Raw genomic sequence first — 25,767 nt, 5'->3', positions numbered from 1 at the left:
AGGTGTCTCCCTTCCCTAGTCCTGTGTGTTTTCTTCTGTATCCATTGTAGACTGACTTGAATTATGTTTAGTAAAATAGTGCAGTTATAGCATAGAAGCAATCATTCATTTGTTCATTTATTCATTCACTTAATAGTCATTGATTGAGCATCTCTTTTTATGCCAGAAACTGTGCTAGGCAATAAGGGTGAATAAGACACGTTCTTGATTCTGTAGGCACATACCACCTGTACCCTTCTGTGTTTGCACCTGAGTGACCACCTCAGCCACCACCCTTTATACACTCACTTGAAGGGCTTCAGCCTGATCCCTGGAAGAGACCTCAATTTCCTTGGCTACCCTGAAACTCACATCCCTTCTATAGTTTCCCTGCGACCTGGAATAATGCCCCTTCGATCCACGTGACTGACTGACCTCCAAGAACTGCCTCATACCAGCTTATCACAAGCTCTTCAAATGCCTAATGAGGAGAAACACAGAGGAAGGTCCTGTGCCACGCATTGACCTCATCATGGTTTTTCTATTGCTATTCCTAGGGTTCTCGAGCTGGCATTACTACGTAACCATGCCAATGCCAGCCTCCACCTTCACCATTGCAGTGGGATCGTGGGCAGAAATGCAGCCAGAGGCCTGCTCATCAGACGGTCTGGCAGCAGAGAGAGCCTTCCTACCTCCCGAGGCCGACTTCAGGTTTGTGTTTGGGAACTTGCTGCAAAACAAGCAATTGAGGGAGCAGTGTGATGTGTTTCTTCCAAGCGCTGGAAATGTGAGTCATCCCTGCTGAGAAGCTAAACCAAAATATGATTAATCAAAGCAGGAAAAGCCCTCCTGGGAAGGAAAGGGAGGCGAGAGGCAGAAATGTGGGCATGTTGTTTATGCAGGAAGAAGGAGAGAAGAAAATAAGCATATATGAAATTCTCTGTGAAGTCAGGTGAAATATTTTTATGTGCATCTGGTTAAGTTGAAAGATCCTAGAATTCAACACTGCCCCCACCCCACCCCCAGACCCTACACTGTTTCATTTGGGTTTTCAGTTCTTTGCATGAAAACATAATAAAAACATGCTTCTTGTTCGATGGATTACTTTGTAACCGCTCAGCTGTTTTAATTCCAGTGACTGCTGCTAGCATGGCATTTGTAAGGCCTGGCCTCCCTCAGTGGGGTTGGTCAGCCTCCTTAGAAGCACAGGGCACAATGATGCTTTCTCAGGGCCATTGGATATTTACCTGCAGACTCCCAAATGTTCAACCATGTCTTAGTTACCTAGTGCTGCTGTAACACAGATATTACACACGGTGGCTTTAAAGAATAGAAGTCTCTTTTCTCAGAATTTTGGAGGTTAGAAGTCTGAATTCAGGGCCTGGCTCTAGAGGGAGGTCCTCCCTGTCTATTTCAGCTCCTAGTAGCTGCCAACAAATTCTGGCATTCCTGGGCTTGTAGGTACATGTGTCTCTGTCGTCTGTCTTCCCCTTCTGTCTGTGTGTCTCTGTGTCTATTCTCTTTCTGTAACTCAGAACTGATTAGGTTTAGGACCCACCCTACTCTTGTGTGACCTCATTAACGTAACGAAAGCAAACCCCTGTTTCCAAACAGGGTCATATTTATACATGCAAGGGTAAGAATTTCAATGCATATTTGTGGGGCGGGGGGAGGAGAAGGGGACAGTTTAATCCATAGCAGACTCACTTTGGGAGCCAGAAGGGAGAAAGAGTGCACACATGAGAGGCACAGAAGCATGCTGAAATCATGCGTCGCTGCATCATGCTGCACTCTTAGGGCTTTTCTGCCCAACTCCATTTAATCATTTTTCCTATTTACAGAAAGTCACTAAGCCAGTCCCTTCTGGTGGAGAAAACCCAGAATAATGGTACAGATGGTTAGTGTATCCTTGAAAACCAACCAAGATACATTCTTAGTACAAATTCCTTTCGTTTTGGTTTTATTTTGCCATATTGCTTTCATTCTTACTGCAGCGACCATAGTGGTCTGTGTCTTTAGGGGATAAAGCCACTGTGCCTTTTCTTGGAGAGACATGTCTTATTGGCTCCATTTTGCTCTTTGAGGGAGAGGAGGTAATTTCTACTTCTCGCTTAGTAATGTGCCTATTTTGGAATGTCTTCCCTGAGCTCTATAGGATATCCTAGATTGTTTACTGGGGTTGACTTACACACTTTCAAGGGAAGACCAGAGTTGTGGGCAGAAGTGACATATGTTACTTTCATGCAGGAACATTTAATTGGAGTGTGAAACCCCGCAGCACTCTAGTCGCTTGTCCTGTGATCATGGAGTAGGCCTTGGGTTGTGATTGCGGGCAGCCTGAATTTCTGAAAGAGTCACTGGAGAGTCCCTTGGATCTATGGTGGACTTGGTATGAGCAAGAAATAAACTTTTTTTATGTTAAGCCACTGAAACGTTGGGGTCGTTTGTTAGTGCAGCATATTCTAGCTTATCCTTGACTGATACAGAAGCCACTGGATATGTAAAATCAGGAAAAGTTTTGGTCTAGATGTCATCTGATTTAGTACTGACAACAAGCCTGTCAGATAGGTCAAAAACAAACTAAATGAAACTCACTGCCATCGAGTCGATTCCGATTCATGGTGACCCTATAGTATGATGTCAGATAGGTAGGTTTCATTATTTCGACTTTATGGATGAGGATTCTGAGGTTCAGAGAGTAACTTGCTCATATTCATATGCCTATTGAATAACAATTCCTGGATCCACATCTAGGCCTGACTCCTAGAGAGGTGATTTAGAATTTCACCTGGAGACTTTTTTTTTTTTTTTTTAATAATTTTTATTGTGCTTTAAGTGAAAGTTTATAAATCAAGCCAGTCTCTCACATATAAACTTATATACACCTTACTACATACTCCCACTTACTCTCCCCCTAATGAGTCAGCCTGCTCGCTCCTTCCAGTCTCTTCTTCCGTGACCGTTTTGCCAGTTTCTAACCCCCTCTACCGCCCATCTCCCCTCTAGACAGGAGATGCCAACATAGTCTCAAGTGTCCACCTAATACAAGTAGCTCACTTCTCATCAGCATCTCTCTCCAACCCATTGTCCAGTCCAATCCATGTCTGATGAGTTGTCTTCGGGAATGGTTCCTGTCCTGGGCCAATGGAAGGTTTGGGGACCATGACCGCTGGGATTCTTCTAGTCTTAATCAGACCATTAAGTCTGGTCTTTTTATGAGAATTTGGGGTCTGCATCCCACTGTTCTCCTGCTCCCTCATGGGTTCTCTGGCGTGCCCCCGTCAGGGCAGTCATTGGTTGTGGCCGGGCACCATCTAGTTCTTCTGGTCTCAGGATGATGTAAGTCTCTAGTCATGTGGCCCTTTCTGTCTCTTGGGCTTATAATTACCTTGTGACCTTGGTGTTCTTCATTCTCCTTTGATCCAGGTGGGTTGAGACTCATTGATGCATCTTAGATGGCTGCTTGTTAGCATTTAAGACGCCACACTTCAAAGTGGGATGCAGAATGTTTTCTTAATAGAATTTATTTTGCCAGTTGACTTAGATGTCACCTGGGGACTTCTAAATAATCTGTACGTGACATTCATTCCTTACCTGGAATGATCCACCTTCCCACCTGGAGAGTCACTGCCATGATGGCAATTGGAGCACATTACGTTGGAACAGAAAAGCAGCAGTTGTGAGCACTGCCTTTGAGCCGAAGGTACCGTTGTTACTGGCTGGATATGTCTCTTTGGGTAAGGCCACACTTTCCTTATCTGTAGAATAAAGACTTCGCTTGGGGGTTCTCAGATTCTTCGAGGTGTAGAAGTACTCTGCTCCTCACATAAAGCCTCAGGGTTGATAGAATGTTAGAGAAGTGTATCAACTGAAAAATGTGCACCTTGGGAAAGCTGGAGGAAGGCAAAGAAAAAAATGTGTTATTTTGTCCTTCTAGCCTTATTCCCAAGAGTTACAGGGTCGGGGAGCAGACAGCAACCATTCCTATGTGCTCTCTCTATCTTTCCCAAAAGCAACTGAAGTGGCTTCTCGCTTTTCTTTCAACCGTAATTCTGCAGGGAAGAGGATATGACCTGGTGACTCAGGGCTGTGGGAAGAGATGATGTCTAAAATCCCTTTGAGGCTTAGGAGAAGGGTGAGTGCTACCCTCTCTTGTTCTCCTGAGTTTGGAACCAATTGAGAAACAGAAAGACATCAAAATAAAGGTTTTGTGATAGAGGCTGGACTGAAGGAATGCTTTGGTGCAGTGGACTTTGTAATACTCATTTCTGAATGAGACAATCTTATCTACCCAGTTGCTGGCCCAGCTTCCACTACCTGGATGTACACCCTGCCTAACACATGGCTGAGGGCGGGCTGTAAAGTGCCCCTCTGTGGACAAGCAGACTCAGAAAGAAAGAGCCAGAGTGGCCGACCAATCAGATCGCTTGGGGATAGAGAGGTCAAGGGTGCTACTCTAGGGAAATCCTTGCATGGAACCCTGAGGCCTGAGGAATAGCAATCCTCCACAAGCCCTTCCCTGTCTGAGATGCTGTGAGTAAGTTTTCCCTTCATTTATCAATGTTCTTGTCCATCAAAAAGATATTGCTGATACAATAATAGCTTACATTTGCTTAATCCTGCCCAGGGTGCGTGCTTCATGTGTGCTGTCTTCAGCCGTCGAAGGATGGCTTTGTGTTTTATCCGCTAAATCTCTGGCTCCGAGCTCAATTTGCCGACAGAGGTGCTCTTAAGTGCCTGCTGCAGAGGTGTTTTTGGTTACGCTCACATCTGGTCCCCCTTGCCTTCCCCAGCCCCCTTTCGACTTCAAACCTTCCTACGACCACCAGTTTAATTCATGTAAATGTAACTTTTACAGGGGGCTTATATGCCACAAGCTTTCATTTGCCTAGAGTGTTCATCTGGGTCCCAGAACTTTGGCTAAAGTATCGGTCACTGAACTTTTGATCACTGTTCATGTGGGCTAAATTATAGGGAGAACATTCTCCCTTCCAGCTTGAGTCCCACACATGCTCCAGCCCATGCTGGCTGAGCGTTTTAGTAAATACATTCGTTATAAGGCACTTAGATACACTGTCAAAAGTTTATTAATTTCATTAGGCTGCAGTAGAACCTTCTCCAACCACAGGGGAATCTTTGTTATTATATTTAGCTTCTCGAAGTTAAAGCATTGTCTTCACTTTGGGACCATACAGTTTAAGCACGGCATGGAAACTTGGATAAAGTCCAGAGAAATTCAGCAAAAATGATTAAAGGCATGGAAAATCGGCGCCACGAAGAAGAAAAGGCAATGAGGTTATTCATTCTGAAGAAAAGAGTAGAGGGAGAGGAACTCCTTTATAGTTAAGGATGTGAAAAGTCGCTTTGTGGACACGGGAAGATGAGGAGGCCCTGTTTTCATCTCTGCAAGTCTCGAAAAGAAGGAACGATGTATGATAGAATGCTACTACTTACCTCAGAATGCTTTCCACCTCACCCTTCACCATGAAAGAAGCCTTTCCAGATCTCCCTTGACTTGCTTTGATTTCTTTAGCCGTTGCACCCCTTTGGTATTTTGGTTTGATGTCCCTGATTGCACAGACCTCATTTTGCTTTGTAATATACTGATCGCCCTCATAACGTGTACCTACCTTTCAGACACTCCATCTGCGTATGTGTTTCATCACTGCCTGCAAGGCACTGGGGCTGGCGGTGGCATTTGGAACACTTGGGATTTTTAAGGTAACCAAGCGTCTACTCTGCTTGTTAAAATATGTCAATAAATAATGTCGACATTCTATTGTGTCACTGTACTTATCAGAATGTGTCATTTTTTTTTCTTCCAACTAAACTCTAAATACCTCCAAGGTAGAGTCTGAGACTTACTCTGTGTGTGGACTCTGTAGCACCCTGCAGGGTACCCGAAAAGAGCAAGAATACAGGAAATGTTTACTCCATTAAGATGTCGAAGTGAGGAAGGGGTTGTGAAAAAAGGGCATGCACTCCCAGAGGAGACTTCTTCTATGGGTTACTTTGAACCTGTGACAGGGACACATTGGTGTCAGGTGGTCTCAATACAGCCCAATCTCGAAACAAGAGGATTGCTGAAGTAGAACCTCCTGAGGAGTTTCCAGTTTGGGGATTCTGAGTAAAACATGGTCACTCTTACTCTTTGAAAAGACCTCTCGCAAAGTAATTTCAGGCCAGCAATCTTTTTTTCTTTTTTTTTAATAATTTTTATTGTGCTTCAAGTGAAAGTTTACAAATTAAGTCAGTCTCTCACACAAAAACCCATATACACCTTGCTGCACACTCCCAGTTACTCTCTGCCTAATGAAACAGCCCGCTCTCTCCCTCCACTCACTCTTTTCGTGTCCATTTCACCAGCTTCTAACCCCCTCCACCCTCTCATCTCGCCTCCAGGCAGGAGATGTCAACATAGTCTCAAGTGTCCACCTGATCCAAGAAGCTCACTCCTTACCAGCATCCCTCTCCAACCCATTGTCCAGTCCAATCCCTGTCTGAAGAGTTGGCTTCAGGAATGGTTCCTGTCCTGGGCCAACAGAAGGTCTGGGGGCTGTGACCACTGGGGTCCTTCTAGTCTCAGTCAGACCATTAAGTCTGGTCTTATGAGAATTTGGGGTCTGCATTTTTTTTTTATCCCACTGCTCTCCTGCTCCCTCAGGGGTTCTCTGTTGTGTTCCCTATCAGGGCAGTCATTGGTTGTAGTTGGGCACCATCTAGTTCTTCTGGTCTCAGGCTGATGTAGTCTGTGGTTCATGTGGCCCTTTCTGTCTCTTGGGCTCGTAATCACCTTGTGTCCTTGGTGTTCTTCATTCTCCTTTGATCCAGGTGGGTTGAGACCAATTGATGTATCTTAGATGGCTGCTTCAGGCCAGCAATCTTATTAAGAGGTAATCAGCCAGCCACTGGCCTGGCTCCCAGCATTTGCCAGCCCAGCATATGTTTTTACCAGTTCTTCCCACTCTTAGAAATATTAATGGACAATATTGACGACGAGGAGAAGGAAGCCTGAGAACCATGGAGCAGCTGAGCTGAGCTTTGAGAAAAGTCCAGCATCCTGATTCCCTCAAGGAGCATAATGAAGTGGCTGGGGAAGGAGGGCCACAAGAGAGGAGCTTATGATGACTTGTGACGTGATGAAAATAATAGATTGTAACCCATAGGGACATTGTGTGGATTAACTGGAATAATGCATACAAAGTGCTTGGCACATAGTAAATGCTCAGTAGATGTGAGTAGCAGTTGTGGTAGGAGTTGCTGTTTATTACTATTATTATCATTAGTGTCATTAGTATTCAAAAAACCAAAAGCCAAACCCGTTGCTGTCGAATCGATTTTGACTCATATGAGAACTACGGCTGCTAACCGAAAGGTCGGCATTTCAAATCCACCAGGCACTCCTTGGAAACTATGGGCCAGTTCTACTCTGTCCTATAGGGTCACTATGAGTTGAATCATTGGTATTACATATTGTTAATTAATAATTAACATTCACCTTCACTGTAAAAACGTTCACTCTAATTATGAATCCGGCAGAAGTGTAAACATTTACAAATGCTTGATTTGTTGATGACATTGGGAGTATGTTGGAGAGGCGCATATACGGAGATTCACAACTGAAGATTAGTCCGAAAGGAAGATAAACCATCTTTGAGTTGATGCTGGATCTGTGGGAAACTATTCATGTCTTTATAAAAGTACAGTATTCCCTTAACTCAACAGGAACGTGGCCTTTGTATGAAGAGTGACTTGTGAGTTGTCAGAGAGTAATGGTGCCAGAAGATTGGCCTTTCTGTTTGTTTGTTTTTTAAATTTGTTTATTTATTTTTAAAGTATAATTAACACACAACAAGATGCACAGATTTTAAGTGTTTGGTTTGATGGGTTTTTGACAGTTGTAGACACCCTAAACCAGAAAGTGGACATTCCATCACCCTGATAAGTTCCCTCACACGCCTTTCCAATCAGTTCCTGTCCTCCCTCTGCAGCCACGTTTGTGAGACCATGTCCTAAACTAGGAAGAAGAGGCCCCGGATGCTGAGTTGCTCACCTCAGGACACAGCCCGTCTGAGGACAGCTGCTGAAGCTCAAGTTTTCTAATGCCCCTGTTGAACCCACATGAGGCTTCCCTGATGCCCTTTCCAGTTTTATTGGGCCTTACTAGTCTCACTTGTCCGTAGCTTGATTGCCTTAAAGTCTTGCATTCCCTTTCAGACTTTGATTATAGAAAACAGTGCTAAGTTATTACTGGGGTTAGTGCATTCATGACCAGAGAGAATTTAATTCACCGTTTCCCCTTGAACAGATTGGCTTTTTTGGTGTGTCTTTGACTACTTCAATATATTCTCTAACTTTGGAATTCTTGGCTACAAGAAATAATCTTGCCCTATGGTATATTTCTAGATTAGCCTGTGGAATGCCTCTTTGCAAAACTGTGCTCCGGTAGATAGAATTTAAACTTAGGCCCCAACCCTGCATCTCCAGATTCTCCATTATTTAACATGCTTCTGAAAGCTTTTCCATAGAGGGTGTGTAAGCTTAATATAGTGCATTTTAATGTCAGTTACTGAGAAAACAGCTCTGAGCTGTGGTGACCCCATGTGTACCAAACTACAACTGTGCCCCACGTGTACCAAACTGCAACTGTGCTTCGTCGGGTTCTCGGTGGCTGATTGCTCAGAAGTAGATCATCAGGCTTTTCCTCTGAGATGCCTCCGGGTGGACACAAGCTACCAACCTTTCGGTTAGCATCCAAGGCCCAGGGACTCTGTACAGCATTATTTATGTAATGCATTAACACATGAGGGAGACGTATCGTGGCTGATTCAATACGTGGCTGTTTGTACTTTGTGAGACCTTTAATTGAGTTGATTCGCCTGCATGCACCTATTTGTCATTATATGGACTTACAGCCTTTTCAGTTCCATGTTTACCAACAGCGCCTTTACTCACTTTTCCCAAAAAGCAAGGTGATCAGTCCAGGTCCTTTGGCTAGATTTCAATGTCGGTAATTGTATTTTTCCTTGCGCCTTATCCTGGCAGTCGTTTTTATGGGTCTCTGTCCATTTTTCTTGCCCTCAGCTGTGGTGAAATCAGTTCTGGAAGCTGTGTTCTAGCCGCCAAGCTGGTGGCGGGTGAGGCTTGTTGACATAGCTGCATGGCTCTCTGGGGAGCTGGACTTGGGTGGGTGAAAGGCACTTCATCGCTGTGAGAGGGATTGTTGTCGCAGCCTGCCCGTGTTGGGACATGCCAGCATTGTAAGGTTTTGAAGCATTCACTGTGAATCTAATAAGCACTTATATATAGTTAGAATTGTTATTCGTAATTTAAAATTAGAGGGGCTTTCCATTATGTTTGAATAAAGGGCATGTTAACAGGTGGAAAAATAGACCGTTCCCTTTGATCAGGGTGTATTTGGATAGATAAGTTCTCTTGAGAGATGTGAGTCAAGTTAGAGGAATTTTTTTTTTTTTTTTTTACTCTGCCTTTAATGGAATAACTGGCAGTGGTCAGACGGTATGGGCTGGGCTCTGATGTGTTTCCTTAAAAGGTTGGCTCAGTTAAATTCGTAATGAAAGTGCATTAGGGAACAAATTGTATCAAAAGTACCTTTACATTCTTTAACAGCACAACTTTTGATGGCCTTTCTAAAGAACGGTTGGATCACTTTTTAGTAAGATGGTTTGTATTCTCTTGAGAAGTTTGAATCTGTACCATCATTTGGTTCATTGTTCTATCTGAGTCCAAGCCTTTTATTCTAGGAAATTCCAGAGGGGAATCTTTAATTTAGCTGTGCCACCCCTCCCTTTCCGAGTTATAAATTGTCCACTCTTTTGGAGAAGATTTTCCCATGGTGGTATTTGCAAACATATTGCTGAGGGTAGAAATTATTTTATTTTAGTGGGGCATTCTTTTGTTGTTTTTGAGTCTTGGGTTTTCTCCCTTGTTCTAAAATAAGACTTTACTACTTTCACTTAACTTAGATTGAAGTTATGCAGTCAATCCAAGCACATCAATAATTGTCTTGATTTGTAATTCTTCACCACTGCACAGAAACAAACAAGCCAAATGAACAGTCTTTGCTTGTGAGCCCATCTGAACCACTGTCTCCTAGAAGTTATCCATGTCTGCAGAGTTCCTCACCTCCCCTGCAAGAGGAATAAACATAATTTACCATAAAGTGAGTCTGTTTTTTTCATGTCTCCCAGGTATGCTGGTGCTTGCGGTCATATGGAATATCCCTGCCGCTTCCAGAATGTTTCCACCACCACGCAGGACATCATTCCTCATCGGGTCTTTGCTCCAGTGTCCTTCAGAGATGTCTGTCAAGAGACCCTTCTGCAGCTGATCCCTGCTTGCCTCTCAGCAGCACATTCTATCCTGGGAACACACCCGTTCTCCAGGCTGGATGTACTAATTGTCCCTGCCAACTTTCCAAGTCTGGGGATGGCCAGGTATGTTGTTCCGGTGTGGCATTTGGAGATCATGTGTTGGTAATCCCTTGACTGTTTCTTGCTTTTCCTGAGATCTGGGTTGTCATTTGATCAGGATAAAAGGGCCATGGTCATTCGTGCTTGGACATCTCTCTTATTGCTGCCTTCAGGGACAGTTTTCTTGCAGGCTCTACCATGCACGAGTCTTTGGGTACCATGGGCTGAATTCAGCCTACCCTGAACTTAAAGAGCTTATGTCGTTGCTAGGCTTTAAGAATCCATCGTGCTCCCACAGCGATGGCTGCTGGGTCACGGCTGGCCTGTGGTTGTTAGAATGCAGTGCCAGTATGCCCAAGGTCATGGCGCTAGTCTCTGGGCGCGGCAAGGCAAGTTGGTCCCAGGGCCATGGGCTGCTCGCCTAATCCTGACCAGCTGTCCCATCCATTCTCGCCATTGGTCACAAGGGCGACTACTTGAGAGCCTCTGTCAGAGAGACTGTGGGTGGATCAGTGTAAATCCATCAGCACTGTTAAAAAACAGCTCACAGCAGATGTCTTTCTCAAGGGGTGGGGTGAGGGGGTCTCACTCATTGCTATTTTTTAATATAATAAACACTATATTCTTATTGTTGCCTCGGTTTAGTTCCTTGAGAAATCAAAATCTGCCAGTTGAACCTTTTTACTATATGTTATTTAGCCCTAAAATCCATCCACAAGTTGTCACTCTTCCATTCAGTCACAGGTAGCTGTGTTTTACTGAGGAAAGACAGGGAATGTACGCTGGGTTTTACTTGGTTCTATTTCTATTTGAAAACCTTAATCATTAACAGTGAATATGCTCGACTAAGGCTGGGAAAAATAAGCTCATCAAAACATGTGACTTGAGGTTTTTCCCCATTAGTCAAGGAAATTCCTGCTACCAATCAATTTCCATGCTTCTGAGCAGCTGTCATGTGTGGCGTTTTCCCTGAAAACTGTACACATTCTTAGTCAAACCCCCAAGTAGAAAAGAACTGACCGAAACGTTAGCTTTTGATCTTAACTGTGTACATACACTTTTTAAAAGCTGGTGGGCTAGCCTTAATCCTTGAGGAGGTCTGAGAAAGTCATTTAGACAGATTTTTATCCTCTATTTATGAAGGTAATGGGAATGTAGAAACTGGGATAATTATATGCACTTGGTTACGTGCATCATGTAATTGTCTGGGATGTCTATATATAGAGTTTGCCTTAACAAGGGGCCTTCTTTGGTTCCTTTGAAGAGTCCACTGGACTTAATTTAAGCAGAATTATTGTTTCTCATTTGTATACAATGTTGAGGGGCCATATTTATTTGGGAGTTTTTAGAGTTTTAGTTTTAGAGTTGCTGTTTTTCAGGCCTGTTTGTTAAGTTTCGGTTCGGGCCTGAGGGAACCAAAGCAGAGTACTTTTCATCCAGCAGACTGTATTTTCTATAGCTCCTTCCTGACATCAGCCTGCCAAAACCAGAATTTGTTGACCTGCAGGCCTTTCTATAAAGCTTCTCTTTTCAAGTTTGCGTGCCCAAGCAGGTAGGCTGTGTGTTTGCTGCTCTTTTCGAGATATTTAAAGTTATTTAAACATGCTTAACTCTGTGTTTTTTAAAGTGAGCCTAAGTCCCCTCTGGCCAAATGGTTCTGGGCACAAATGTGATGTGATAATAACCAGGCAGCAACAAGACGGATTTTATGCCGAAAAACAGGCAGCCCGTACATTTAAAAATTTGTGGTTGTTTGTCAAATAGCTTTTTTTAAAAAATCTTTTTCTTCAAGTTTTTTTTCTCTCTTTTTAGACTTGGAAACAAAGTCTGCCCAGGTCTAGATGTTTTCTTGGGCTTCTTTACTGCTCCCCGTCTTTAAGCTGTGGAGGGGGATTGTGGTCTTCTCTACTGCCAGCAATGTGGGGGTGGGGGTGGGGGTGGGAGGGAGGACTCAGTTCTTCCCAACTGGGACTTAAATTGATTCCACTTGTTTGGCTTTACTCTATTGAGATCCTGACACCTTGAGGCACATGCGGCTGAGTGGGGTTTATGACTCAGCTGGCTACTGAGGTCCTGCTGCTTTATTTATGGTGAAGCCTTTGCTTGGGGTTCCGTAAAGCAAAGCTGAACAAAAGCAATGGTTGACTCCGAACAATAAACGGGAATAGAGAAAGCCCAAGGCTAGGAGGAGCCATCTGAAAAGAGCTTCACACCTAAACTGGTCTAAACTGGCCGTTGTCCTGTTCGTTCTAATGCACTGAGACATCAAAGGATTTCTTGGCAAATTAAATGGCACCTTCCTGGGTCCACACTTTATAAACGTGTACTCAAGGTCCCAAATTCCATACCTCTGAACTTCTTGAGGAGTCCTGGTGGTGCCGCGGTTAAGAGCTATGGCTGCAAACCAGAAGGTTGGCAGCTGGAATCCACCAGCCGCTCCTTGGAAACCCTGTGGCAGTTCTACTCTGTCCTGTAGGGTCTCTGTGAGTCAGAATCAACTCGAAGGTAACAGGTTTGTTTTTTTTGTACAAACTTCTTGAGTGATTCAGTCTTAATGGTAACGAATACCATTTTAGTATTATTTTTTGCTAAATGACATTAAACATTCCCACATGAACTAAAATAAGTAAACTATTAATAGCTCTTTTTAAGATTAAAAAAAAAAATTGGATGCTATCCCTAACGATTTCACTGTGTGTTAAATATGACGTACTATAATTTGCATGTGGAGGCGTCACACTCTACTCTGATTCTGCGTTTGAGCCTGATTCTGACATTGCAGCAAAGCACACATTTGTACAACTTAGATGTACGGTAATGCCAAATCAGTTTCTAAGAAGGCAAGTAATACGCAGTGTTTTAGCATTTGGATTGTATTTCAAACATAGCAGTAATGACAACATGTATCAGTACCATGCTTCCTGATTTTTGTTACCTTTTAATGTAACAAAATGCCTATAGGACCCCCATCCTTCTCTGAATCCCTGTCAGGGAGAGATGCTTTCATCCTCTTCGCAGTCTGAGAGCCATCCCTAGCTTGCCTTGAAGTTACTCTCTGAGCAGTTCCATTCCCATACTTTCCTCATTTAGTAAGTGTGGGCTTTCTGGTTTTGTTTCATTTTGCTTTTGCTTGCTAAAAATGCTGAATCTGTTCTGCCTAGAGCTGTGGAGTCCACATTTCTTGGACTGAGTAATAGGATGGCTGTACCAAGATAGGAGTGCATTTTAAATGAATCTCCAGCATATACCTCTGCTACCTTCATGTTGGCATAATTAGTGCCCTGCCATGTTTGTTTTGCCCTCGTGTTTTTTTTTAATGGAATAAGGTTCTTGCCTCTCACTGGTCAAGAATGAGCGGGTAAGGCATGTAGTTTTCCACACGAGCAAAGCTTTATTGCAGAGGCTTGCAAGTGGAGACAAGGAGGGCCTAGAGCAACACATACCCCGTCTCACAGAACAGGCCCGAGTTTTTAAAAGTCACTGGGTGGGAAAAGATTCACGTTTATTCCTAGCATAGGCGGGGATATGTTAACTAAGGTGCTCGTGCAGTAGCTTTCCAAAATGGCTCTTGTCCCAGAGGCCTCTGGGATTCGTAGCAGGACTTATTAAGGGGTGTCGCGCCTGTGCAGTCTCTCGTTCCCTGGGTTCGGTTCCCCGGCTGGGGCTGTGGCCCCTCACTGCCCCTGGTGGAAGGTCACACAGCAGTCACAGGATGTTCTGCGCATGTCCCTGGGCCTGGTTTTCTCCAGCTGCTTCTGAAAGGCAACTTTAAAGAAGTTTGTGAGCTATTTTTAAATTAACCTGCACCATTGTTCTGGGGAATGGCTTTGTTTCTGCGCCCTGGCCCATTTCTTGTTACTTTGTTTGCAGATTTGGGGGCCCCTTTGTTCCTTGCTTTACTAAGTCTCTAGGTTCCACACTCAACCCCCTATTACCTCCCTTATAATATAGTCTATTTCTCTTTTACTTGCTTCTCCTCTAACCGCACCAGTCTCTTCGCTATTTTTCAAACAGGCACCCTCTGATCTCAGGGCCTTTCCTCTCTGTCTTATTTTCTCAGGTGTCTCGGCTAGGGATTGACTGGTGGGCCTGATTTCCAGGTCTTGAGAAATCCATGAAAGGAGTTCATCATCAGGCTTACCCCTCTTTGTTATAACAGTAATAATGTTAATGGAATAATATCCTGGGACCAGCTTTATGACAGTTCCTTAAAGATTAACACCTCAGTCTTACCTCTGTACACGTTCGTAATAAATGCTTTGCTTCACCGTTCGTCTTTCAGCAGTTCCCAATTACACATCACGGGGCATAATTAGGCTGGCAGAACTGGCTTGCTGACATCCAGATACGTTCTTTTTTTCTCTTCTATTTCAAGAATCCCCTGCAAATTATTTCAGAGTGGTTTTATGTTTAGAGCACAGAATAAAAATCAATGCCTCTATTGCTCCATTTCCCAGCTCTACCGTTCACATGTAGCTTCACCACTGGTCCCACTCGGAAAATTGAAAAGAAAATGGCAGCAGTGCTTGATGCTGGGTGACACATTCTGCTTTGATCTTTTTTCACCAGTTCCATACCAGAGTGTCTTATTCTTTTGTTCATTGTTTTGTTTATTCATTTGTTCATTCTTTCAGTAAGTTTGTATTAAGTGCATACTATGTGCCAGGCAGTATTCAAGATGCTGAGACTTCAAGGGTTAACAACATTGAAGAGGTCTCTGTCCTCATGGAACTTAGGTTTTAGTCAGGGGAGACAAGGAGTAGACATGGAAACAAATAATCGAGATGTGCGCTATGAAGAAAATAAAACCAAGCAAGAGACAGAGTGACTGGAGGGACAGGCAGCATCATTAGGAGTGGGGAGGGAAAGGCTTCTTTAAAGAGGTGACATTTGCAATGAGACTAAAGAATGGGCAGGAGCCAGCCATAGGACACTCTGGTGGAAGAGCAATCCAGGCAGAGGAAGTCCAGTCCAAAGGCTCCAAGATGGGAACCACTGTTAGGTGGGTTGGAGGGGCAGAAAGCCAGCCAGCATGCTATAAGGCAATGCACTTTTAGAATTGCTTTCATTTGCCCCATCCTGAAGCTCACTATCTGTTAGTTTGTTGTACTATGAGGGCTTGCGTATTGCTGTAATGCTGGAAACTATGCCACTGGTATTCAGGTACCAGCAGGGTCACCATGGAGGACAGGTTTCAGCTGAGCTTCCAGACTAAGACAGACTAGGAAGAAGGACCCAGCAGTCTACTTCTGAAAAGAATTAGCCAGTGAAAACCTTATGAATAGCAGCAGAACACTGTCTGATATAGTGCCAGAAGATGAGCCCCCAGGTTGGAAGGCACACAAAAGATGACTGGGGAAGAGCTGCAACAATGGGCTCAAGCATAGCAATGATCATAAGGATGGCGCAGGACCAGGCAGTGTTTCCTGATCACAAGGATGGCGCAGGACCGGGCAGTGTTTCCTTCTGTTGTGCATAGGGTCACTATGAGTTGGAACTGACTCAACAACAACAACAGTGAAGCTCACTGTGGGTGCCAGGAGATCCTCAGGACCCTCAGGACTTGAACCATCTGAACAGCTGTACAGCCATATGAAGACGAGCGAGGAAGCGCGACTAAGAAAAGGCAGAGGATGAGTGGGGATCCATCATTCCAGGCAGCTGGGGGTTGTGGGAGAGAGCTGCACGGGATCAAAGGTGCCATCCCATGACCAGCTTAGTCAGAACCACACTTGGCATAGTAGCTGCTGTCCTTGAGCAGGATTCTCCATTGCCGGCTGTCTTGGAGCACGTGGCACCCAGACCGACTCCTGTGGCCATGTTTCCTCTCCTAGCGGCTGCCAGTTGAGTCCTTGCAAGCTTTTTTGATGCAACAGTAGATCACAGGTAGGGAGACAATGTTTTATGTTTGCTTATCTTAGTTTTTAAGTTTTTTTTTTAACTGAACAAAAATAGGATTGATAAATAGCATTAGAGAAACAATGATCAATTACTTAAATATCTTCAGTGCACTTCACAGGAAAGACTGTAAGGATTCCTATTTTTACAGCTTGTTCTGAAAAGATTTGCTTGTGTGACAAAGGCTTCTGACTGTTTATACTTGTTCCTGGTGATTGCATGTACAATATTCTTAAGTACCTCAATTTGTGCATAAATGGTATGCACGTACATGCCCAAGGATGAACGTAACCAGCTTTTCTCTCCACCCTCTCCTCCTGGGGTTAGACTGGGTGTTGTCCTGTTTATTCTTATCTCCCAGCCAAGACGTAACAGAATAAGCAAAACATAACATGCTGCTACAAAGGGCCTGTTGTTTTCAGCCGTCTAATTGTGCTCCTCTCTGCTGGGGGAAGGAAGTAGTCATAAATTTCTGTCATTATCTCAAGTAGCAAAGTTTCACAGCTTTGGAAATTTTTCTTTGCTTGTTCTTTGTTAGCTTCTCCTTGAATTTTTGATAGCCCAAACCGAAACCACCATACCTCCAAACAGTCCTTCTTTATGTGTCAGGTGATGTGACCCCATGGTTTCAAAGCAAGGTACAACAGTAGTGATTCTTGCCTTCAGGAATACAATTTTGAGCCTTAAACTAGTCCGTCTTTCAATGCACTGGGGCTGCCAACTCTTCTACTTGCTCTTCGGAGCTGAGGATCTTGGGGTTCATGTGTGAACTTTGTTTTTTGTTACTGTTATCGTTTGTCTTCCAGTCTTTAATGAATTCTGAAACTTCCTTGTGCATGAATTGTTTAAAAATTTTTCTTTTAAAGAGGCATTTCTTTCCCCTTTTTTCCAGTGTGAGTCTTCTCTGTTTTTTCTAACAGGTGGGTGTGAATGATAGAAAGCAGCTCATACCACCCTTCTTCTGTAAAATTTTAATCCTTTGTTTACTGGCAGCCCTGCTGTTGCTGTAGAGATGTACAAACAGAATGAGTCGTGAGTAACAAGGTACGGGCAAGGTGATTTATGCCCTCAGACTCATCCTCTCCCTTGCTTCTTTGTGCTTGGTTTCTCCGTTTTGCTTTCTATTTCTGTATTTCTTCTTGAGAAAATTTTTGACTTTGCTTCTCTCCTCTCGTATAGAGGGGCTTTCGCCTTCTAGATGTGTTCTGGTTCTGTCATTTTTCTTTCTTGAAATAGTAACTGGTATTCATGAAGGGGTTTGCTGGGTCCCTGAAAGCTCCTGGTCATGCTTATTTTGTTGGTCTTCACAATACCAGGTTGTCCTCAGCAGGTAGTGAGACTGTGGGTGCATTCCATTTTTTACAGAGCAGATGAATGGAGGATATATGATGAACCCAAGTCTACTTAGAGCCAGGGAGTCAGAGAAGATGACTAAAGTGGCCTCATCTTGGCATGGCTCTCAGGGTCTGAGGGTTCAGATTGAGGCATGACTCACCTGTAACTCTCTCTGGGGGTATGGTCTATATTTTTACACAAATAATATGTGCCTTCTGTGTTTTTGCCAGCTGCGCTCTCCCGCCATGAGGCATCCTCACAAGCACCGCCATGCCAGTCCTCTTCCACATGTTGCTATAAAAAAAAGTAGCATAGCGTACGCTTATGAAAATACCTCACGGGGAGAGGATACTGCCAGCAAACAAACGCAGGGGGCACCCATTATTTGCATAAAAATACGGTATATTTGCTTTAGGGTCTCCCCATGGAAGTCATAGTGTCGTAGTGTCTACTTGAATACGAGCATTCACTCTGGGCTCATTTTGAGGCAGGCTTAGAATCTGGGTACCAGGAAAATTCCTGGATCCCGTACCATGAGTGCTTAGGTGCCAGGCTCTCTCCTTTTAAAATAACAGGCGGAGTGAACTCACAGCTTTGGGCTTAGCCAGAATCTTCTCCTTGCCATCAAACAGCTGCGCTGCTTGTCCGATGCAGAAGTAGCATTTGATCATCATTATGCCATGATTCCTCACCCTCTGAAAGATTACACTTAAGTGTTTAGCCTTCTTTGAACTGTTCTTCACACACATAGACTGACAGACCTACCTTCAGAAAACACTGCTGGGGCCATCCTTCAGGAGAGGTTGTCAGGCCTTTGAAAGGCCTTCCTGAAGCAATCATCCCTCTACCTACACTTGTAATCTTCCCTCTCTCTTGATGTCATCAGACGCCCCTAATCTCTTCCAGTCCCTCAACCTGAGGCAGCCAGTTGGCAGCGCCTTTCCATTTTTTCACTGCAAAGAAAGACCTTTATTTCTTTTCCCTTCCCACTCACTTCTCCTCCAGCAGCGTTACTCCTAAATAGAACATATACTCCCTGGGTGGAAAAGAACAATGGAATTCATTGCCCAAAGTTGCCCAAGTTGGAAATATTCCCAAGCAGGCGTCTCATGCCTCGGATCCACTGCACAAATGCTACTGGCTCTAGGCTGTGGTATGTATGTGGGCATGGAAGCATGTATGTGTTTATTTTAAGACCAGACTGCTTTTGGGGAGAACACCAACTCGGGCAACAGTTCTCAAGTAAAGCACAACGCATGAAAAGCTCTGCTGAGAGGGAACACTGCCTCTGTGGGTAACAGCCCATATGTGGCTAGAAGAGTTGGACATCTGAACCCTAGAACCCTGTTGGCAAAAATGGGTGAGAAACTGCCTTTTCTCTTTCCATGATAACCTGTTGCCATGTAGTCAATCCTGATGTAGTCGATTCTGATGCACAGCAACCATATAGGACAGAGTACACCGGTCCCATAGTGTGTCCAAGGCTGTAAGCCTTTATAGAAGCAGACTGCCACATCCCTCTCATTCAGAGTGGTCAGTACATTCATATCGCCAACTTTTTGATTAGCAGCTAACTGCTTACCCACCGCACCAGTAGGGCTCCTTCTTTTCTCTTTAAAAAAATAAAAAAACAAACCTGTTGCTGTGAAGTTGATTCTGACTCACAGCAACCCCATAACAGAGTAGAACTGCCCCACTGGGTTTCCGAGGAGTGGCTGTTGGATTCGAACTGCAGACCTTTTGGTTAGCAGCCGAGCCCTTAACCACCGTGTCACTAGGGCTTGAAGAATATCCCAGCCACCTTTTCCTGAAAAGGTATTTAAAAGCCACAGATGTAAGGAAACGTTTCTTTTAAAAATAGATTGCTTTTAAAAAGTGGATTATTTTGTGGGATTTGAGGATACAGTGCAAAAATCTACCCTGTGTTAGCCCCAGATTGGTGGTCGGAGTAGAACCTGTGGTATTTCTTGGTTAACTGACCTTGCTGTATATAGAGGTGACTCCTTAGAAAGTCTAGACATTATTCCAGGAGGTCAGAATTCCAAATCTATAGTCATTGAGCAAACTAAGTCTGACCTTTACCTTCCTAGTTAGCTTGCTGAAAATAGCTGCCTTCTCCCTTCTCACCCTCACGTGGAAATCTTGGAATTGCTTAAGGAGATGGTGAATGACACTTGGGCCCCTGAGCCAAATACCTGGGCTGGGCAGAGAGGAGGGGCTGCTTTCCAGGCCCTTCGTTCCTGCAGCCCGCCTTGCTGAGTTGTTGGAAACTGTGGTTGACAAGTCCTAGTTTTTGAGCTAGTCTCCTCTAAGAAGAGGACATGAGAACCTAAGTTTAGTGCTTTTCTTTGGAAATGAGATAGCTGCAGTTTCTGTCTTTTCTCATCTACAATTTCTGCACATCCTTTTGGAAACTGGCTGTTGGAAAGTGATGGAGGGGCAAAGCTAGGAGTTGATTCGGTAGACGCAGAGCAGCAGACGGGTGTGATGAATGCCGAAGGTGCTGCAGGTACAGAGAAACATGAAGCCTTCAGCCTACTTCGGGGTTTTCTAAAATTGGATCCGAGGAAGACTAGTTTTGTGGAATGTTAGTAATTTGGGAAAAGGAATTGTGGGTTAATTAGTTTAGGAAATGAGTGGATTAAACCAAGTTAAAAGGGATTTTTTTTTTTTTGCTGGAGAACTTCTCGGAAAGCTTTTACTATCCTTATTATCCTGATTTAATATTCCGGTGTATATTAAAGACAGAGCTAGGATGTGCGGTCTTCTTCCAACAGTTGTACCCAGGGTCCCCCTTTACAGTGAGCATTTCATGGTAGTGGTCTCAAGAAAACCCACCTCCTCAAAACATGTTGTTGCTAGATGCCCTTGAGTCAGTTCTAAATCATAGCGACCCTGTGTACAACAGAACAAAATACTGCCTGGTCCTGCACCATCCTCATAGTCATTGCTATGTTCGAGCCCATTGTTGGCAGCCACTGTATCAGTCCATCTTGTTGAGGGTCTTTTTCACTGACCCTCTACTTTACTAAGCATGATGTCTTCCAGGGACTGGTCTCTCCTGATAACCTGTCCAAAATACGTGAGACAAAGCCTCAACAGCCTCACTTCTAAGGAACATTCTGGCTGTACTTCTTCCAAGACAGATTTGTTTGTTCTTGTAGCAGTCCCTGGTATACTCAATATTCTTCGCCAACACCATAATTCAAAGGAGTCAGTTCTTCTTTGGTCTTCCTGATTCACTGTCCACCTTTCACATGCACAGGAGGTGACTGAGAACATCATGGCCTGGGTCAGGTGCACCTTAGTCTTCAAAATGACATTTTTGCTTTTTAACCCTTTAAAGAGGTCTTTTGCAGCAGATTTTCCCTATGCAATATGTCATTTGATTTCTTGGCTACTGATGATTGTGGACTGAAGTAAAATGAAATTGTTGACAACTTTAGTATTTTCTCCATTTATCATCATGTTGCTTATTGGCCCTGTTGTGAGGATTTTGTTTTCTTTACGTTGAGGTTATTTAGAAATTTTCCCAAAGATGGTTTGGGAAAGTTCTAAATAACAACTAAGATGATTCTATTAAAAAATATCTTCTTGAGTAAGTTACAGTAAACTCTTTTTGGTTATATCTATGTCAGTGTTTATACCTACATATAATTGCTAAAAAAAACTGTGATTTTTCAAAAAAGTTAAATATGAGGTAATATTAATGCCTCCCTGACTGGGTTATTTTGAGGTTTCATTTATTCATGTATTCATTCAAAAAATATTAATTGTATAATTTATCTGTACCAGGTACTGTTCTGGACGATGTTTGGGGATCCCTTGAAGATTGTATTTTAGTGGATGGTGGCAAAAATAAATACATTAGGGGAAAAAAAAAAAAACCACCTTGGAGTCCATTGTAAAGCTGCCTGTGGAATTCACCTGTCGCTCTGTGAGTGGCGGTTGAGTACCTACCCTGTGTCAGGTCCATGCAAGGACCTAGGTTGAGAGCAGTGAGGAAGGGTAGGCACAGGTGCCTTCCCCTCAGGGAGATCACAGTTTTGCCCAGGAAGCCCTATACCTTTTTTGGCTACATGCCTCTTTTTGAGCAATTATATGTAGATGTAAACATAGACATAGATATAGCCAAAAAACCAAACCTGTTGTCGTCAAGTCAATTCCGATCATGGAATTGTGGTAGAACTGCTCCATAGAGTTTTTTCTTACTTGTAATTTTTCAGAAGCAGATTGCCAGGCCTTTCTTCCTGGTGCTGTTGGGTGGTTTGAAATGCCGACGTTTTGGTCAGCAGAAGAGTTGTGTATATTTAGAACTGTTATATACAATATAGAATAATATATATTATATTAATTATATATAATTATTATTATAAATAATAAAACTCACACACAGTAGAAAATTTAAAAGGATGACAAAAAAACAGTTACAAAAGGAATTTCTAGAAGGAAGCTCTGCCATTTTTTCCCTGCACCCTGTGGCAGTGGGCTGGCTTGTGCCCTGGGCTTCTCAAGGTAGAGCCCTGTGACCACCTGGACCACACCACCTGACTGATTCCACGGGTTTAGGGCAGGGTCTGGGCATCTATCTGTATAATGTTAATATGTCCTCCCAGGTGATTCTGCCGCAGGTAGTAGAGAGCTGTGTGTGTTTGGTGGGAGGTGTGTCGGGTGTCTCTGAACAGGAAAAAATCACCTGGGAAGCTTTTTCAGACTCCATACCCAGCCACCTTCTCTCAGGTGAGAACGTCAGACTGCGGAAAGAGGATGAGGCGTGCTAGTGGGTGGGTGGGAAGAGCCCTAGGGTGATGTTCCTCCCTCGTCCATTACCCTTAGGGAAGCTGTGTTCCCACAGAGCTGCACCCACAGACAGGCCAAGCTGGCAGGCAAGTCACAGCACCTCCATGGCCTCATCTCTGTGGAAAGTGTGGGTGTGGTTTAGAGGAGTCTGCAGAGGGTCCTAGAGCCTCGTATTCTCTGATTTAATTAGGTTCTAGTTTTTATTTTCAGCAGAGGTGGGGGAGTGATTTAATTTCGTTAGCAATTTAACATACACATATATTTTCTTTTTGATGTAAGAGCTAGTGAGATTACAAGGCTGGGATTTTCTTGCACTCTGAGCACCTAGGCAGAGTGGGCGTTTAAATTTGAGGCCCCTGAGCAGAAGTTTAAGAAGGGGCCTCTTTTACCTTGAGTTAATTGCAAAATAAACAGATGTCAAGGGCAGGGCCCCTTCCTTTCATAATAGCCGCCTCTGCTCCAAACGGTCACTGCAAACCAGCATTTCCAAAGGCTGTGAGGAGCAGCTCTCTCCGTGAAGGCTTCTCCCTTCAGCCATGCAGTGCACTGCCCAGACCCCTCCCCTCATCCCCTCAGAGTTACCATCTCACTCAGCCCTCCCACTTGTTTTTAGCCTCCAGATACCTCCATTTGCAAGCTAATAAGTTGCACGTACATATGTTTGAACAGTTGTCAGGCTTGTCTGCAGTTCAAACTGTGCAGTTGGTTTAAAACAAACAACAACAGAGAACTCGGAGGGGGGGATGGATGAAAACATTTCATTTGTCCCTGTAGGTGGTGTTGTTTTGACCTTGACAGTCAGTTTGAAACGACCTGTCAAGCACCTTTGTGTGCTTCTGGGTACACCCACCTGGAAGATACTATATCCCCGGAGGTTTCTGGGCCCCAGCAGGCCGGCACCAGGTCCCTCGGTTTTGTTTTCTTCCATGGAGGGTTAGTGCGTGCAGGGCAGGGCTTTACAGAGGGGGCCCAGCTAAGAATGCTGTTTTCATTTAATCCTGATTCCTTTTCTCCCTTGCCCTTCCCCTCCCTCCAGACCCTTTTCCTCCTGGACTCCTTTCACTCCCTCTGTTCGGCTTAAGCCATTGTTTCCTGGCTTTGATATCTTCCTGCAGAGCTGCAAGTAATCAGGAGGCTAGGGGCCCCACAGCTCAGCAGGGCACAGGGCCTGGTAGGGACTCAGGCCCAGGCCCCAGGCCACTGCAGGAGATCGGACCCAGGAAGCCTGCCCTGGCCTCCAAGACTTTCCACCCAGCCCCTGGACCTGTTCTGGTGACCCCTCAGCAGGCTGGTTCCCTACTGGTGGGCACCTCACCTCTATGTGTTGTCAGGGGAGACCCTTCCAGAACGATTCAGACTTTTCCTGTGTGCCCCAGGGTTGTTCTGTTGCATCTGAGTTTTATCTTTTTAAACTGGGGGCCTCTGCCCTGCCTTTTTCTGCCATATGTGCCGGTGCCTGGAAGTTGGGGTGAGGAGAATGAATGGACAAATGGAAGGGGCACGTGGAATACAGCCTTGTGCCAACCAGTGTTTGGATATTTTCTCATGATTTGAAGCTATAGATGATTACCCTTTATGCAGGGAACATCTCTTCCTTGGCGCCCATGCCCAAGGCCTCAAATTATTAAAACAAATCTGTACCGTATTTCTAAAGGCATAGAGGAGGGAGAGGGTGCTTGTTCTCAAGACCAAGTGCACATCTTATGGTTCTGTAATATGAGTCGATTCTGACTCATCGCAACTCCATGTGTGTCAGAGTAGAACTGTGCTACATAGGGTTTTCAATGGCTGCCTTTTCAGAAGCAGATTGCTAGGCCTTTCTTGCGAGGCACCTCTGGGTAGACTTGAACCTCCAGCCTCTTTGTTAGCAGTGAGCATGTTAGCTGTTTGTATCACTCAGGGACTCCTGATTCTGTAAAACCTCCCCTGAAGTCTAAAAGATTAAGATATTTCTTCTCCACCTTGTACTACCCCCAGCCATCTGATCCCCCATCCAGTTGGTTCACAGAGATTGGTGAAGGAGACTGTCTTGGCGTGGCCACTAGATATCTAGCTGAGGACTGGGGGGGTGGGTGGGGCACAGCTCCAGGAAGCTTCCAGGCCATGGCAGTCCATCACTTGTGCCCTCCATGGGATACGGACCACTTATTCTTTCTACCTCCAGCCCTGCGGAGCGCCTCTGTCTTGGGAGTTTGTTCACTTTTTGCACACTCTTTGTCTCTGACAGCACTCACTGAGCCTTGCACAATGAAGTCTCAATAAACAGTAAACAGGTGTTTGTTTTATTACTATGGCCAGGTTTGATCCTACGCTGGTGTTCCAGAGCAGGGAGAGGAGTGTTTCTTGTTTTGATTGTGTTCTCCTTTCTCTGCCTCGCAGTCTAGGTACCCTATTTACTGGTGTAGTCACACACACACAGAGAAGCCTGGCAGTGACCGCGTTAGGACAGTGAGTGTGGTGTCGGTCTAGGTACCCTGTTTACTGGTGTAGTCACACACACGCAGACAAGCGTGGCAGTGACCGCGTTAGGACAGTGCATGTGGTGTCAGTCTAGGTCTTTTAAAAGTGACCTGAGAAGCCGTCTTTTGTCGATTACTCACCCTCTTCCCCTGTAGACACTGTCCAATGCATTATATTTATCAGCTCAGGCACTGATTTCTCACTGTGGCTAGCTCTTAGCTGCCTTGACTAGTCCAGTCTGGTGGGGCCATTCTGGCACTTTTCCGCCTTGCTAAGGTGTAGTGCACTCCCGTGGCCCCATCCGCCTGCTGGAAGCAGCATTGGTGTTGTGTCAGGAGTCCCTGGGAGGTTGCACGTGGTTAATGCGCTCACTGCCAGCCGCGAGGTGGAGACTCTGGTCCACCCACAGGCAACTGGGAAGATCTACTTCCGAAAACCCTGATGGAGCACAGTTTTATTCTAACGCACATGGGGTCACCATGAGTTAGAGTCCACTTGACAGCAACTGCTTTTTTGTTTCAGGAACTGTGTCGCCTCCTATTCCAATCATATGCTTTCAGGGGCTGTACCTTGCAGATGGGCACATGATTCCGGTTGGGCCCGAGTTTTCCCTGAGATTTTCCAGATGGACGAAGAGTAGAGGAGGCTGGGAAGTGTGATTTGAGAGTGGCCAGACCATGCTTCCTACCACCAGGAGGAACCTTATCTTGGAGAATCTCAGAGAAGCAGAGATGGGTCAGAAATGGCCTTCACTGTGTGCCCTTGCCCTTGCCCTGTATCTGTGAGCCTTCAAACAAAGGCTGTTATTTGGCCTGAGCTGGTTGAATTAGGTTTCTGGCCTTTACAACCCAGAGCCCTGACT

General features: G+C 44.6%; 1 protein-coding gene across 21 annotated transcripts in view; it reads left to right on the top strand.

Moving 5' to 3' along the window:
• AOPEP (aminopeptidase O (putative)) overlaps positions 1-25,767 on the top strand; it is a 462,828-nt gene that overhangs the window by 91,893 nt on the left and 345,168 nt on the right. For 19 of the 21 annotated variants that reach the window (XR_010322950.1, XR_010322949.1, XR_010322951.1 and 16 more), the window contains 2 exons: positions 537-690; positions 10,191-10,436. Coding sequence is in view for 18 of the 21 variants with exons in the window: in XM_003407697.4 (XP_003407745.2) it covers positions 537-690; positions 10,191-10,436 (400 nt within the window). In the remaining 3 variants the exon portion in view is untranslated. The remainder of the gene's footprint in view (positions 1-536; positions 691-10,190; positions 10,437-25,767) is intronic. The other 2 variants (XM_064291144.1, XM_023544700.2) reach the window with 1 other exon arrangement.

Source organism: Loxodonta africana, chromosome 9 (genome assembly GCF_030014295.1).
Source record: "Loxodonta africana isolate mLoxAfr1 chromosome 9, mLoxAfr1.hap2, whole genome shotgun sequence".
Classification (NCBI taxonomy): Eukaryota; Metazoa; Chordata; class Mammalia; order Proboscidea; family Elephantidae; genus Loxodonta; species Loxodonta africana.
The sequence above is the reverse complement of the archived record's forward strand: the minus strand, read 5'-3'. Positions and strand labels throughout refer to the sequence as shown.